This window comes from Malaya genurostris, chromosome 3 (assembly GCF_030247185.1).
Source record: "Malaya genurostris strain Urasoe2022 chromosome 3, Malgen_1.1, whole genome shotgun sequence".
NCBI classification, from domain to species: Eukaryota; Metazoa; Arthropoda; class Insecta; order Diptera; family Culicidae; genus Malaya; species Malaya genurostris.
This window is the reverse complement of record NC_080572.1, coordinates 235,535,136-235,550,213: the sequence shown is the minus strand read 5'-3', so window position 1 is coordinate 235,550,213 and position 15,078 is coordinate 235,535,136. Positions and strand designations below refer to the sequence as shown.

Below are 15,078 nucleotides of genomic sequence, written 5' to 3'. Positions count from 1 at the left end.
GTATTATCAATCCTTCATCATTACGGCAATCTTGTTTAAATGCACACGGCGCTTTTCTATATCACACTATCAATTGTTGTATTGTCAGAATCACGAATATGGACAATAATATTGTCTCGCATAAAGGCCGCTATTCTTTCCAGAATTTAACCGAAAATTCTGGAAAATTGAGAACATTCTTCTCAGTAGATGTTAAAAATGTCTCATGATTCACAACTACTACCTCAAATTTGAATGAACGTCACTCATTTGTGAACATTCGAGCATATTCTCGAGCTTCGCTACGCCGCGTCGCTGATGAACGCAATGCTCTCTCGCTAGTATAAAATTGCTACTGAGCTCAATGCAGCTTCAGTTATTTTTCGAAAGTGTCACTGTCACGTACAGCATAAGCTTCCAAAGTAAAAAGTGTTGAGCGCAAATTTACAAATCTCAAATCAAGTAATAAAGTGTCAGTGTAATTTAGACAATTAAAAATGTCGCTCATTCCGATTTTGTTTCGTGATTGGTGGGACGATTGCTTGGACAGTCCACTGCGTTCCTCGCGTATTCTGGATCAGCATTTTGGTAGTGGAATAACAGCAGACGATCTTTTGACAGCCCTTACTGCTGCTAGACCGGCAAATCGTCAAAGAGCCGGCTACGTTCGCCCATGGCGTCATTCGAACATGGCCTCGCGCAACGATTCTGGATCCACGGTCAACGTTACCGCAGACAAGTTTCAAATAAACCTGGATGTTCAGCAGTTCTCACCGGAGGAAATATCTGTAAAGGCAACCGATAAATCCATCACCGTAGAAGGCAAACACGAAGAAAAGCAAGACGAACATGGTTTCATCGAAAGACATTTCGTCAGACGGTACATGTTACCAGCCGGGCACGATCATAACGGTATCGTCTCTTCACTATCCTCGGATGGAATCCTGACAATCAGTGCACCGAAGAAGGCTCTTCCACCGCCGGTCGAGGAAAAGTCCATCCCTATTGTCCAGACTGGAGAGCCAATGAAAAAGTTAGCCGATAAATCAGCGAACAAAGAAGTGAAAAATGGAAACTAAGCATTTAACAATTACATTAAGATTTGCTCACCTCGTTGACATATAACGTAATTTAAGTAACTATCGAAAACTTGAAATTTCATTTCATAATTAAAAATGTAACTTTGTTTTAATACTGTACTGTTCCAAACAAATAAATTTAAATATCATTTTAAACACCTATAATTTGTGATCCGAAATTTCATTCTTATTTAACTAAATGAACACAAGAAGACAAAAATGTGTGCTTTCAAACATGGTTTCTGTTTTAGACTCGATAAGGAGCTATTTATATTTTGACTTTCTTCACACAGTGAAACATTTCGCTAATTATTTATAGGTATCGTTTGCAGTACACTCTTCGTTGCACTACTGCGTATCCCTCAGAGCATGGTTTAAACTAAATGTTCAACTATTGAATTAATAGTTGCACGTACTTTTACGTGAATTCAATACGAACAACTGTCGGAAAGCCAAGTTTCGCTCTACATGACGATATAAACTTTAAAAACACTTCACCCTGTTGTACCGGAACCGAAAGTCGCATTCGAACAAAGTCAATAGCAGTCTATGAGACCATAAAATATTTCATTTGATTTTAAATTTGTGAAAATCTGCTCATCTGCGGGTTGCAATTTCATACACATTTCACTCTGTAATTTCCGGAGCCGGAAGTCGGATTCGGGCAAAGTTTTACACTTTTTGCCTTTCTCATATAGAAAGGTTATGCAACCACTGTTAAAACCGACTATTGAACCGAGCCCCGAAGGGCCGAGTGTCATATACCATTCGACTTAGTTCGTCGAGTACGCAAAATGCCTGTGTGTGTATGTAACGTTTTTTTGCACTAACTTTTCTCAGAGATGGCTGAACCGATTTCCACAAAATTAGATTCAAATGAAAGGTCTCGTGGTCCCATACAAAATTACTGAATATTATTTGGATCCGATTCCGGTTCCGGAGTTATGGGGTAAAATGTGCAAAAAATGAAAACATGTGTTCTAACTTTTCTCATAGACGGCGCGACAGGATTTTCACAAGCTTAGGTTCAAATGAAAGGTCCTGTGGTGTGTGTCTAAATTTCATCCAGATCCGAAAATATACGGTAAAGTGTGTTAAAGTTTTTTTTTACCATCACTGAAAAGGGCGAAAAACTGTAAAAAGTTTTCAAAATCGACCTCAAATCTTCTCCAATTGATAGTTTTTATCAGTATACGGAATTTTTTGAATATATATACATGTATATATATATATATATATATATATATATATATATATATATATATATATATATATATATATATATATATATATATATATATATATATATATATATATATATATATATATATATATATATATATATATATATATATATATATATATATATATATATATATATATATATATATATATATATATATATATATATATATATATATATATATATATATGGTATAATTGATATGAGAAAGACATCATTACACCACTAGGTGAATTAAAACAGGTTTACACACAAAGGGCTCAGTTTTGACAAGTAGCTGTTTCATGGGGCACAGAGTGGCACACTTAGACTCACAGTATGTCACGTGTTTTTTTAGAGGCACAATATAGTTTGTGTTAAGCGACTCTCCCCTTGGTCCCAAAACATATTTTGTTCACAAGGCTAATTGTGACATGTATTGTAAAAAACTGTAAATTTTCACGTAAAAGTTTGTATAATTCGGAAAGTAATCATCAGATTTAAAACATGGCCTAAATAGTTCCAGGAACACCTGTCCTTTGCAATCATTTTAGCCAGTTAGACACACGTATCCAGACATTTGCTCAGTCGAGCTGAATCGATTGGTATATGGAACTCGGCCTTCCGGGCCTCGGAAAAGTTTTCTAGAATTATAGTGAATGTTATACCTATTTTTTATGCTTATAAAAAAAGGTTAAAAACAGTCACCGAATTATAACTGCAGTTGTAAGTCGAGTAAGTCACGCGCACAAAAAAAAATGTAAAAATAAGCTTACGCAAAACACTTCTAAGATTTTTAACCGAGAGACTAATGTGGCATTGCGAAAAATTTCAAAATTTCCATTGAATATGTTAACAATTCCGTCATATTTTTATGTTTCCAATGGATTATTTTAGTTTAATCTTAATTCGGCTCAGTGATGTAATATTGTTTGTAATGTGATCATATCTCTGAGACACAATTTTCTAAATGGACTAGCAAGGCACAAATTAAAATTGTGTACTTTTAGGCTGTGAACCATTTCGCGGTTAGTTTAACTTTTGGTTAAAATCTGACACTCGAGCGGTTAATTTGATGTTGTCAAAAATAGCCCTGCTCGAGAGCATGGTTATTTTTAACAGATCGATGGTTATTTTCCGACACTAAAAAAAATCTTGTAATGAAAATTCTAATATTAATTCTTTTTTTTATTTTTTATTTTATTTTATTCTTAGAGTACTGAAATTAGTTTCGGTTTCTAGAAAGGTTAGGAAAGTTAAGTGGAACTCATTTCTTTTTCTCGTGTTTCATTCTGGAGGTTATACTAGTTAATGCAAAAACAATCGCTTGGTTTATTTCAAGAATCGAAGAGAAACATTTTGAAGAAAATACCACAGTATTATATATGATAGAAATTGATTTGATGATTGGTATGAGAACGGCATCATTACACCTCTAAGTGGATTCGAACAGGTTTTTGAGAAACCAGTTCAGTAAACTCCAATGGAACAAGTTTTTGAACGTTCATTTATTTTTTTTCCTGCTTCTAAAACCTATCAGTAAATTTGTAAATTTTGTGACCTTAAACAATGTATCATAAGAACCCCCCTTCAAAGGCAAGTCAGTCTCATTTAAATTAAAATTTATGAGTTTTTATTTTACTGTCAATAAAAATGAAAACGTTTAGCAGTGCATACCTATACTTGGTCTCACATCTATTCTGATTATGCATGACAGTCATAAATTTGGTCAATAATTCAGCAATTCAAAGAAAATTAAACTACCTCAGCATGTGCCCAGGTTAAAACAAAGTTATATGCTTTTCAGCTAAACTGTTAAGCTCCAAGAAATTTTGACTTTGTAAGTTTCCATCATGAAGAGTTCAGGTAGACCAATAATCTTAAACATAACCTTCGTTAACAAAGACTTGCAACCTTAAACCGGCATTGTTTTTTTTTTTAAATTACCTGCTAACCCAGAAGGATTATGTAAAATAAATTCAAAAGAATCAAATTTACAATACATGGCAAAGTACAGATGTTCTTCTGAGCGGAAATTTGTTATCTGGTTTGTTCAAGAACGAATTTTGATGTACGAATAAATAACTCGAAAGACATGTACAGAGAGAAAGAGAGAAAAACATCTATTGCAGGAAGCGTAATATCTGGGTTAAATTTGTTTCAGCACACTTAGACCCAGTAAAAAGTATAAGACGATATTTGCTCAGATACCTTGAAAAAGTGTGATTCACTCATCGGAATCATCAATACATATAGGTCTATCTATCATTTCAACAATTTTTTTTTTTCACTTAACAAGTTAACACATTTAAATGTATACAATTATCCTAACAATTGTTACGTTAATCCTGCAACCCTGCGATCTAAATGCCGAAAAATAGAGCATATTTAAAATAACAAAACAGAAGATTTTTAAATTTGATTTATGTCTATTTCAAGCTAAAATATGATTGTTTGAACCAATTCCTACCTTCAGCATCAACAATCTCTGCTTGATTTGAATGAATAAAAATTTTGGTTCAGTCAAACGAAAAAAAATAAGTTTATGTTATTGACAATGTCTTTGTGTATTCAATCCTGTTCTACGTTTATATCAATAAAAAAAATGGTTCATTTTATCTTTGATGTCTTATAGGTGAAGTGATACAACTAAGTTTTACCGTATATTGCATGCAGTTTGAGCGCGTTAATAGGCGAAATTTTATCCCCTTATTTCGTTTCCTTTTTTCAACAATTCAAGTTAATTGTGGTTAATTAATATGATTATCAGAAACTGCATGATATTACATAACTCGTTTTCTTCACAAAAAACTATTTGATGCAGGATATCTCTATCTTGACTGGACTGATGGAGTACAAAATCCTTCGACAATAGTGCTCAATAAGTTTGTGGCTTTGATTTGAAAGTTATGCGAAAAAATATATGAAAGAATGTTAAAGTGAATATAACATAAATTGAATAAAAGTAGTAGTCAAAATGATTATTTTGAAAGAAATCATTGAATTCTTATAAAATGAATGATTTTTACAAACAAAATTATTAGTTGAAATGACTAATACACACTCAAAACTTAATTTTGATATCGGCGAAAAAAGATACCGAAAACGAACGGCAAAGCGATATTTTACTGAAGTTTCGACGAAAATAGATCATAACGCTAATCGACTGCTTGAAATTGATTGGACTCCGGTATGATATATTTTTTTTAATATTCAATGTTTTATTGAGCCAATACTTTCGTTGTAGCCCGGAATCAAATTTTCTGAGGAAAATCGAATTGTGTTCCCTTATGTAAATAAAATAGAAGTGCGTCCATTTTACGGTGCATGTGTTTAACAGTATTATTCATGTGATGTATTGTTTCTTACTTTACATTTTTAAACCTATTAGTTCAACAGCCAACATAATGTTCAAATAAATAAATCAATGGTAACGAGTTTTACCAGGAGTGTTTATTTTATATTTAAAATTTCATTTTAATTAATTGCTTAAAATCTTCTTAACTCACATGCACGCAAACCGATAATTTTGGTAATTTGTTTCCAAAAGCGACGAAGATCTCGGAAATTTATAGTCTTCTCTAAACCGAAAATCTCGGTAAATGTAAATTATCTGTCAAATGGATAATACCAAGAATTTCAGTTGTTTTAATGTTTGCCGAGCACTCGGCTGTTCAAATCTGCTAGATACGGGTAAAACCTAATTGTGTAATTCCAAATTAATTTAAAGTTTTTTAATTTATACACTACAACTTTGTATATATCGACTAATTTGGAGTTTTGTCGGACGATTTAGGGCTTTCTCAGTCAAATGGAAATAGGCAAACGATTTGTTTATAAATTTACCCGACGTTTCGGCCTACCAAACTCCAAATCAGTCGATTTTTAACTTGGGATCATCATGGCGAATATACACAAATTGATTCTACAATTATACCCTTAACCTAAAGTTTGTCAATTAAAAACCGATTTTTCAAATTGAATTTACTGTGAAATTGTTTATCAATAAATTGACAGGAACGCACAAATAAAATATTTGTTATTTTCATCAAACTAATCCACTGAGGAAACTCAATGTTTTTGTTTTCAAGCAGCAATATTTGCAACATTAAATATATTTTCTTTTGTTATTATTTTAATAAAAAAGGTCGTTGTGTGAAATTCAAATTAGTTTATTTTACAATTTATTTTTCTCTGTACCTGTTTTCGCTACGTTGTTTGGTTTTATTTTCCTGCATTCTTGTTTCGTATAACTTTTGCAAAATTATTGCTGGAAATTATCAACACAATTCAAATGAATCGAAATCTAAAATTCATCTAAAATCGAACCCGATAATCGATTTAATACACCGTAGAATCGATCCGTGAAATCTAACTGCATTTATAAGCATTGTTTTATCAAACAATTTTTAATCAAATGCTCTATATCTGATGCATTCACCCAACCAAAGCAAGATTAGTCAGAGAAAAACAATTTTTAATCAAATGCTCTATATCTGATGCATTCACCCAACCAAAGCAAGATTAGTCAGAGAAAACCCACATTTTGTATTTGTATTTTTTCCAGCAAGTCCTGCCTCAACTTTAGTCGGATATATCTTATACCAGCAATAGTACTGAAAATAACTCAGATTTCAACTAAGTTCTAGCATTTTTGATTCCAAAACCACTAAATGATACGATAGTCTAGACCCCTATAACTTCTTTGCATGCATGTTTCTCAGAAACATCTGCCTGTACACGACGCATAGAACTCACAGGACGATTCATGAATCGTCTAGAAGATTCATGAATCGTCTGGAAGATTCATGAATTGTCTGGAAGATTCATTATCCGTGAGAGCAATGAATTCTTCTGCTTATAAAAGCCAATCGTAGCTCACCGCTCATCATTAGTTTCTAACTAGCAGAACGTGTAAGCGAACGTGTTCGTAGAATTTTTCAAAAGTGAAATCAATTTACAGAAAGTGTTCAGTGTTAGAAAGTAAGATGTCTCTAATTCCGGTTTTGTTCCGCGAGTGGTTGGACAATGTTGTGGATGTTCCTGCCAGACCATCTCGTATACTGGAGAAATACTTCGGTCAGGATATTTTCCCGAGTGACCTAATGTTGGCCATAGATCATGTTCCAAATAATCGTCGAGGACTTAAACGCCCGCGATCTTCGCTTTTTGACTCGCAAGAAGATCATGCGGTAGTGAAGCGCACCAAAGATGGATTCCAGGTGAATGTCGATGTTCATCAGTTCCATCCGGAGGAAATATCTGTAAAAATGGCGAATGATTACATTACGGTGGAAGGCAAACATGAAGAAAAACAGGACGAGCATGGGTATGTGTCGCGGCACTTCATTCGAAAATATCGACTCCCCGATGGACATGACTCAGACAAGGTGGTTTCGTCGCTCTCTTCCGACGGTGTGTTAACAATTAAAGCCCCCAAACTTGCACTGCCCGAGCCAGAAGCAGCTGAAGAAAGAACGATTCCGATTGTGCGAACGGGAAAGGCGATCAAGGAAAATGGAAGTGAATCGCTGAACGAGAATGAAAAACAATAAAAAAGACTGATGTTTAAATGCATAAGTTCTAATAAAGTTAGGTAATTTTGATAAGTATATAATGATTTCGTTTGAATTTATTCCAATCCGAAAACCTGTTCGTTATTCTGCCGTTAGATGATGTTATTTTAAAGACAATCACCCGATTCTGTATTTCGTTCGAATCGGAATGTTTCAATGGAATACGGCATTTTGCATTCTGTAGCTCGATCGAGTTCGAGTTTTCCATACGAAAGCATCACTCGATCGAATAGCAGAATGCAATATTTTACATTCGATCGAAATACAGAATAGGGGTGAATAATTAAACTTTATTAAAAATGGACCAATCGAATTAGTTCGATTGAATGTGAAATTTCCATTGAGTATTGCAATCGAATGCTGTGTTTGTATGGAAAATTTTCGATTGAAACACAGAATTTGGAAATATCTTAAATGGTGTTAGGCGTAACAATATTTGGCGCAAATTCATTCCTGAAATACTTATAAACGTATAATTAAAAACAAATTCTTTGTTTACTTCCAATTGTTGAAGGCCCTGTAATTCATGAATTTCACTTTGTTGCTTTGCCGAACATTCAGTTAAGGTTCAGACAGTAAACCGAGTAAACCAGTTGCTGATAATTCCGATTTGACGTTTGTCAAATTTGACGTTTCCAAGACTCCTCGATTTTATCTTTTGCCGAGATGACTATCGAGTACTCGCCGGTGCCAATCTTGACAGTTTTTGTCGAGATTCAACGAAAATAATAAGCTTGTAGGAATAAAAAATAACTACAATTCAGCGAAATTCAATCAATCATCAATAACCAGCTTGTTAGTTGCGAATATCTAAAACTTAATAGAAACTACTCCACTACAAACACAGATGATGAAATCTGAAAAACGTAACCTGTGACGTTCCGAGATTAGCTAAACATTTCTTTGCTTTACGGTAAAAAGTGAAGTTAAGCATAAAATTCATACAGGGGAGACCGGGGTTGATGGATTTCTGTACTCTTTCTGGTTCAGAACTGAAATTGTCACGCATTCTCAATGAAAGAATCCAATTCAACAGTCATATTAGTTTTTTCACTGTTTCATTCGTAAATGACCGCATCCAAAACAAACAAAGAGGGACCAAGCATTTTCGTCTCTCATTGAAACAAAAGAGAGTATGATTCCCAACGTCACTCGTTACTCTATGACAAAACGAAACAAAACTAACATCTAACAGTAGGATTTCAATCTTCATTCTTTGGAAATTTGTGACGTTTGGCTATCAAGAGTGTCTGAAACATGATAAACCGAAAGAACTACACCCAGAACCATTTTGGAAACCAGAATTACTACAGATACGAGTCCCAACAGATACAAATCATTGTTAAACGTTTTCTGCCATTATCGATTCTCAATGCTACGGTTGAATATCGACACTACACAGTATACGATTTTCACTGAAAATGACTGAAGGGTAAAATAAAAGAAAGGGCATGACAAGGATCTCATAATTTGCAAGCGGAGCGGAGTGTGACAATTATTTCTCGTCATTTTCGTCTACTTTGAGTCAACGAAAATGACATTCATTAGCACTGTTTGGTAACCCTTTTTGATAAACGGTTTGTGCTTGAAGACACAACTTTTGAGAATGTATGTGAATTTTTTCATTATTGAATAAAAAAAAAGTTATTAACAATCAAATGCTGAGAAAAACATGGCCCACCAACCATAGGGCCGGGATAGATTAGCCGAGTTCAATAAAATATGTGAAACACATCAAAAGGATCAATGGAAAATGATTTTTAGTGAAAAAAGAGTTAACATGCACGATTTCGTATAACACAAATTCACAACGGATATATCGGTTCCCGGAATCCGGTACCGGAGATAGTGGTCAAAAACTCCAAAATTGGACTAACTTACTTTTCTTCGTGACGGCTCAACCGATTTTCTCAAACTTAGAATCAAATGGAATGGCTTACGGTCCTTAACACAATTCTCGAATTCCGGAATTACAGGGTGATGAGTGTTTGAAATTTCATGTCTTCGTATAGTGTGACGATGCAAAAGAGGGAAAAATTCTTTTAAATTGTACTCAAAACTGTTACAATTTGTAGGACATATTAGTTGCTGATCATATGAACCGACTTCGGATGTGTCGGTCCCTGGTTCCTAGAAATTGTGGCCAAAAACTCCGAAACTGAATACACTCACTTTTTCTCCGCGATTGCACAAACGATTTTCACAAACAAAAAGCCCAAATAAAATGTAATCCGGAACTACAAGGAGAATTGTGTTTAACATTTTCAAACCTGTATTTATAAAGCCTGAGATTGTCGGAATCGTTTCTGACATATGCGAAAATATTGAGCTAAGGAAAAATCCGAGTTTTGCAGTAACTTTCAAATGAATCAAAGATTATTGAAATAGTTTCGCTCATCTCCCAAAAATTAGGTGACTACAAGAAGTGTCAAAAGGTTAAAAAAAACCTGGCTGACACGTCTAGTTTCGGATTTATAGTCGTTATAAGTGATGTAACCGACAAGCCGCATATTTTTCTAACATCTCAATTTTCTCGATTTCGGCAATCTTGAGGCTGTTTGAATACTACTTCAGAGATAGTGAACCAGTTTGGAACGTCTTCGACTGTGCAGATATAACCATTGAAGTGATGAACTATTGCTCTATCGACACAGTATTCTGACTGTTTCGACGCTTCCGGTTTTGTAGAAATAATCGTATAAATTACGTAACCACCGATACGCCGATTTTTATCCGCGTAATTTTCTTTGATATAGCTCAACCGAATTCAGCCATCTTGGGCTCGTTTGGAAGCACCGATATTGTCACTAATCTCACTTGAATGATTTATGGTGACTATTTCCTGTTCTGAAGAAATAATCGTATATTGACTTAACTGACATGACATTAGTGTAAATGTAGCTTGTGGAACTCATAATTATTAGACATCCAAATCCAATGATAAAAACCCTTCTTAATCCACCTAGTGGTGTGATAATGCCTTTCTCTTCTTTCATAACAGTCTCATGAAAATATGTTTCATACTTTTATTAAATAATTTTGGATACTAATTTTGACACCAATTGATTCAGATTGATTCGAGTAGTTCACAAAATCATGCTTCAGTGTTTATGTCACACAGTCAGCATAATTTTTCCAAACTAGTGCTTGACATTTACGAGGCTATTGGTATGAGAACAGTGATGCTAATCTAAAAAAAGCCTTCTTAGTCCACTTAGTGGAATTTTCATATATCTTGAAAAATCACCATAGGGGGGAGTACATGAAATTTCCGAAATCGAAAAAAAAATTTTGATGCCAAAAGGCTTAGAATTGCATGAAACGTCGAGATTTAGTGTCATCTCTAAAAAATTTTTTTTTTTTTAAATCGACTTTTTGGGACTTAGAAAAAATATGAAAAATGTCCCAGAGTCCCAGAAAGTTGATTTTTTCAAAAAATTTTTTTTTGGAGATGACACTAAATTTCGATGTTTTATGCAGTTTTAAGAGTTTTGGCATCAAAAAAAATTTTCGATTTTGGAAATTTCATGTACTCCCCGCTATGGTGCTTTTTCAAGATCGAAAATTGTCAAACCTTTACCACCGGGCAGCACCCCTTAAGCATGTCCGATTTAGGTCAAATTTTGCATGAAGGCTTTTTTCGAGGTGCTTAAACTTTTGAGCACTAGAACTTTACGAAAATAGAGTTGATCCCAAAATTTTGGCACCCTTATATATATAAGAGCGGTAAAAATCAACGTGTTTTGTCGGTTACGTCACTTATACCATCATATATCTGGAACCAAAAGTCACAACCATTTGATCTTCGAACTTGATCAATGGCACGACAGTAGCTTTCAAACGAGCCCAAGTTTGTTAAAATCGGATCAGCCATCTCTGAGAAAATTGAGCGCGTTCAAATACAACGCTTTTTGTCGGTTACGTCACTTATACATTCATATCTCCGGAACCAAAAGTCACAGCCATTTGATCTTCGAACTTGATCAATGTCCCGACAAGCTTTCAAACGAGCCCAAGTTTGTTCAAATCGGTTCAGCCATCTCTGAGAAAATTGAGCGCGTTCAAATATCTTCGAAAAGTGCACACACATACACACATACACACACACACACACACACACACACACACACACACACACACACACACACACACACACACACACACACACACACACACACACACACACACACACACACACACACACACACACACACACACACACACACACACACACACACACACACACACACACACACACACACAGACATTTTCCGATCTCGACGAACTGAGTCGAATGGTATATAACACTATGGGTCTCCGAGGCTCCGTTCGAAAGTCAGTTTTTCCAGTAATTCTAATACCTTTCTATAGAGAAAGGCAAAAATACCGATGTAACAAATTTCACTTCCTCGATGTTGATCTTGAAAAAAAAGGCATGTCTAATGCATATTAATATATTTCGGATAACTATAAAAAAGATATGTACAGATATATTCAAAACTTATTATTAGTTTATTATTTCAGAAGCGTAACATTAATCAAACTTAGAATAGTTAAAGCAATGCGTTTTTATAGCAACTTAAAAACGATGAGAAGAAATAACATATCAGTCTTATGCTCGCTGGCATTTCATCATTCATTGGTAATTATTTGACGTTCTTCTTGATCGGCTTTCCCGTTTGTATTACCGGAATGGTTATTACCGCTTCCGGTTCAGTGGATGCCAATTTTGGAGCTCTGATTGTCAATACTCCATCGGATGAGAGCGATGAAATCGCTTTCGCTGCATCATGTCCTTCCGGGAACCGATATTTGCGAATGAAGTGTCGTGAAACAAATCCATGCTCGTCCTGCCTTTCCTCATGTTTGCCTTCAACGGTGATGTAGTCGTCAACCATTGTTACTGAGATCTCTTCCGGGGAAAATTGTTGAACATCCACGCTGACCTGGAACCCATCTTTAGTGCAGCGCATCGCAGCAGCCCGGTTGTCTTGGATGCTTCCGGCGGAGAACCCTGGTCGATTCAATACCCGACGCTTTGGAGCGTGGTCTATCGCCAACATAAGGTTATCGGGGAAGATATCGTCACCAAAATATCTTTCTAGTATGGTGGATGGCCTGGGGTGAACGTCCACAAAATCATCACACCAACCACGAAGCAAAATCGGAACTAGCGACATACTGGTTGTTAATTTTTCTGAAACAGTGTTTACACCAATATTTGCTTGCTTTTTATTGCAACTCTGATTTGCACTTATATTTGACTATCGCCAGATGTACACGTTAACTTTTTGTTTTCAACTGATACCGGTACGATGGGTTCCAACTGTTTTATATACGAGAGAGTGAGTTACATGCATGAAAAGAAATTTCTAGACTGTTTATGAGTGCTCTAGTGAATTCTAGAGAACATTTTCTTGATTCATGCATGAAGTCACTCACCGAATTTTCTCGGTATGGTGTGTGAGTTGGTGAGATACCGTACGTGACTAAAGGCACGCGCCCATGTATATGAAAGGATCAGTTGGGACAGGATTCATACATTGGTTTCCATCCACTAATGATGATTTTTTTTGTACGTGACTAAGGGCACGCGTATGTATATATGAAAGGAGCATAAGGACAGCATTCAAAAATTTTCTAAATAAATAATGATATGATTTGTTTTTCATCCTGAGTAAACTTATTATTAAAAAAAGACAATTTTTGTTAAGAATCATCCTGTTATAATCTCCCTAGTAGTGTTATGACACCTTTTTCACTAACATTTATATGAGAATTTAAAGTAATATCTGCTATTTTTGGTTATGTCGAAACAGAAAATGAAGGGCTGATTTAAATAGAATAAGTTCGATTAGTAATCAACTAGAAATATTTCACAACGACCCTTTTCAGTTACCATTTCATGTGTTTTTGGGCTAAAACTAATACACCATCTTGTAATATTCACATTGAAGAGGAATTGCATTTGAATGATACACAATAGAGTATAAATTTCAACGCCGCATGATGAAGAAAACTTTTCTATTCGTTTGTTGTTATGAATATCAAGCACTGAGTTTTCTTCTCAAAGTGGATGTTGACAGATAGTTTTTTTTAAATTGTCATTACCATGAAAAGTTGGGTATGTTTGACGCATACGTAAACATCATTCTTATGAAAATCTTTTTTTATTATTTATTAATATAAGTTTAAAGACACACTGCTTAAGCTCTAAGATGCCGAGGGCTTAAAGTTAAGATATTTTACGAAAACTGTTCTTATTAATTGAGATATATGTGGATTTACGATACCTGTACACCCACTTTTTGCTGTGTAGAATATACTTGAATTTAAATCTAAAACCCCAAGTAATGTGCATTATTTGTTGCAACTTAGACTTTAACTGGTACAGCTTTAACTAGTAACAAATGCTCTTTTCAAATGTTAAAAAGATTCTTTAATTTCATTCTTGAAATTAGCCTTGATCTGGATATCATATGATTAAAATCGACACGTTACGCAGAAGTGTTCTACACGCCGCATATGACGCAACACATCAATTTCAAGTGTAAATCACTTCAAGTCTCATTTAGAGGAAATAGTATTGAAATATACAGATATTATTCTCGAATTTCATCAACCAAATAGCAGATTTATTTCGTTTTACACTAAACATTCAAATGGCTTGGCACATACAAAGTGTCAGACAAATGCATATAAACTGACGAAAGTACTTAGATCAAAACAGATTTTACACCTAATACACATGTGGAATACATCTTGATAGTAAACGCATAAGAATTTGCCATTGAAATGTTATTAGTTAGCTATAAAAATTCAAATAACATGGTCAATATGATTTATTTAATGAAAATTATTATTTTTACATTTGAAGCACAATATTTTTTTACGTTTTCGTTGACTACGCTAGCCTGCGTGCACGAACTATAAGTGACGATTTACAATTCCGTTGTCGAAAAACAAAAATATCCTATGGGGCATACTAAAAAATAGAACTTTTCTTGGTGAATTTCACAAAGGTTTGTAATAACCATTGACAGCTCCTATTTTTTTAATTTTTGTTCCGATTATTGTGTGGCGATTATGTAGATTTTCATTAAGTTCCCGGTACCAATCGGTATTGAAATATATCATTGACAAAGAGCTAAGAGATGAACGTGGGAACGGTTAAGTAATTAATAAAAATGAAAGTAAACAAAGAGGAGCTTTATCTAACTAG

The 15,078-nt window shown here is 34.6% G+C and overlaps 3 protein-coding genes across 3 annotated transcripts; 2 read left to right on the top strand and 1 right to left on the bottom strand.

The window, feature by feature from the left end:
* The first annotated feature begins 344 nt into the window (after positions 1-344).
* Positions 345-1,187, top strand: LOC131434447 (protein lethal(2)essential for life-like). The gene has a single exon (XM_058601165.1). The coding sequence runs from the start codon at positions 477-479 to the stop codon at positions 1,056-1,058; it is 582 nt and encodes a 193-aa protein (XP_058457148.1). The 5' UTR covers positions 345-476; the 3' UTR covers positions 1,059-1,187.
* A 6,004-nt stretch (positions 1,188-7,191) lies between these two features.
* On the top strand, positions 7,192-7,871 carry LOC131435704 (protein lethal(2)essential for life-like). Its single transcript, XM_058603855.1, has one exon. It carries the CDS (start codon positions 7,269-7,271, stop codon positions 7,833-7,835), a length of 567 nt encoding a protein of 188 aa, XP_058459838.1. The 5' UTR covers positions 7,192-7,268; the 3' UTR covers positions 7,836-7,871.
* Positions 7,872-12,441: 4,570 nt separating this feature from the next.
* LOC131436618 (protein lethal(2)essential for life-like) lies at positions 12,442-13,142 on the bottom strand. Its single transcript, XM_058605440.1, has one exon. The coding sequence runs from the start codon at positions 13,034-13,036 to the stop codon at positions 12,503-12,505; it is 534 nt and encodes a 177-aa protein (XP_058461423.1). The 5' UTR covers positions 13,037-13,142; the 3' UTR covers positions 12,442-12,502.
* Positions 13,143-15,078: the final 1,936 nt, after the last annotated feature.

Bases quoted from the DNA above. Each gene is read 5' to 3' on its own strand.
- LOC131434447 (XM_058601165.1), top strand. From the start codon at position 477: ATGTCGCTCATTCCGATTTTGTTTCGTGATTGGTGGGACGATTGCTTG.
- LOC131435704 (XM_058603855.1), top strand. From the start codon at position 7,269: ATGTCTCTAATTCCGGTTTTGTTCCGCGAGTGGTTGGACAATGTTGTG.
- LOC131436618 (XM_058605440.1), bottom strand. From the start codon at position 13,036: ATGTCGCTAGTTCCGATTTTGCTTCGTGGTTGGTGTGATGATTTTGTG.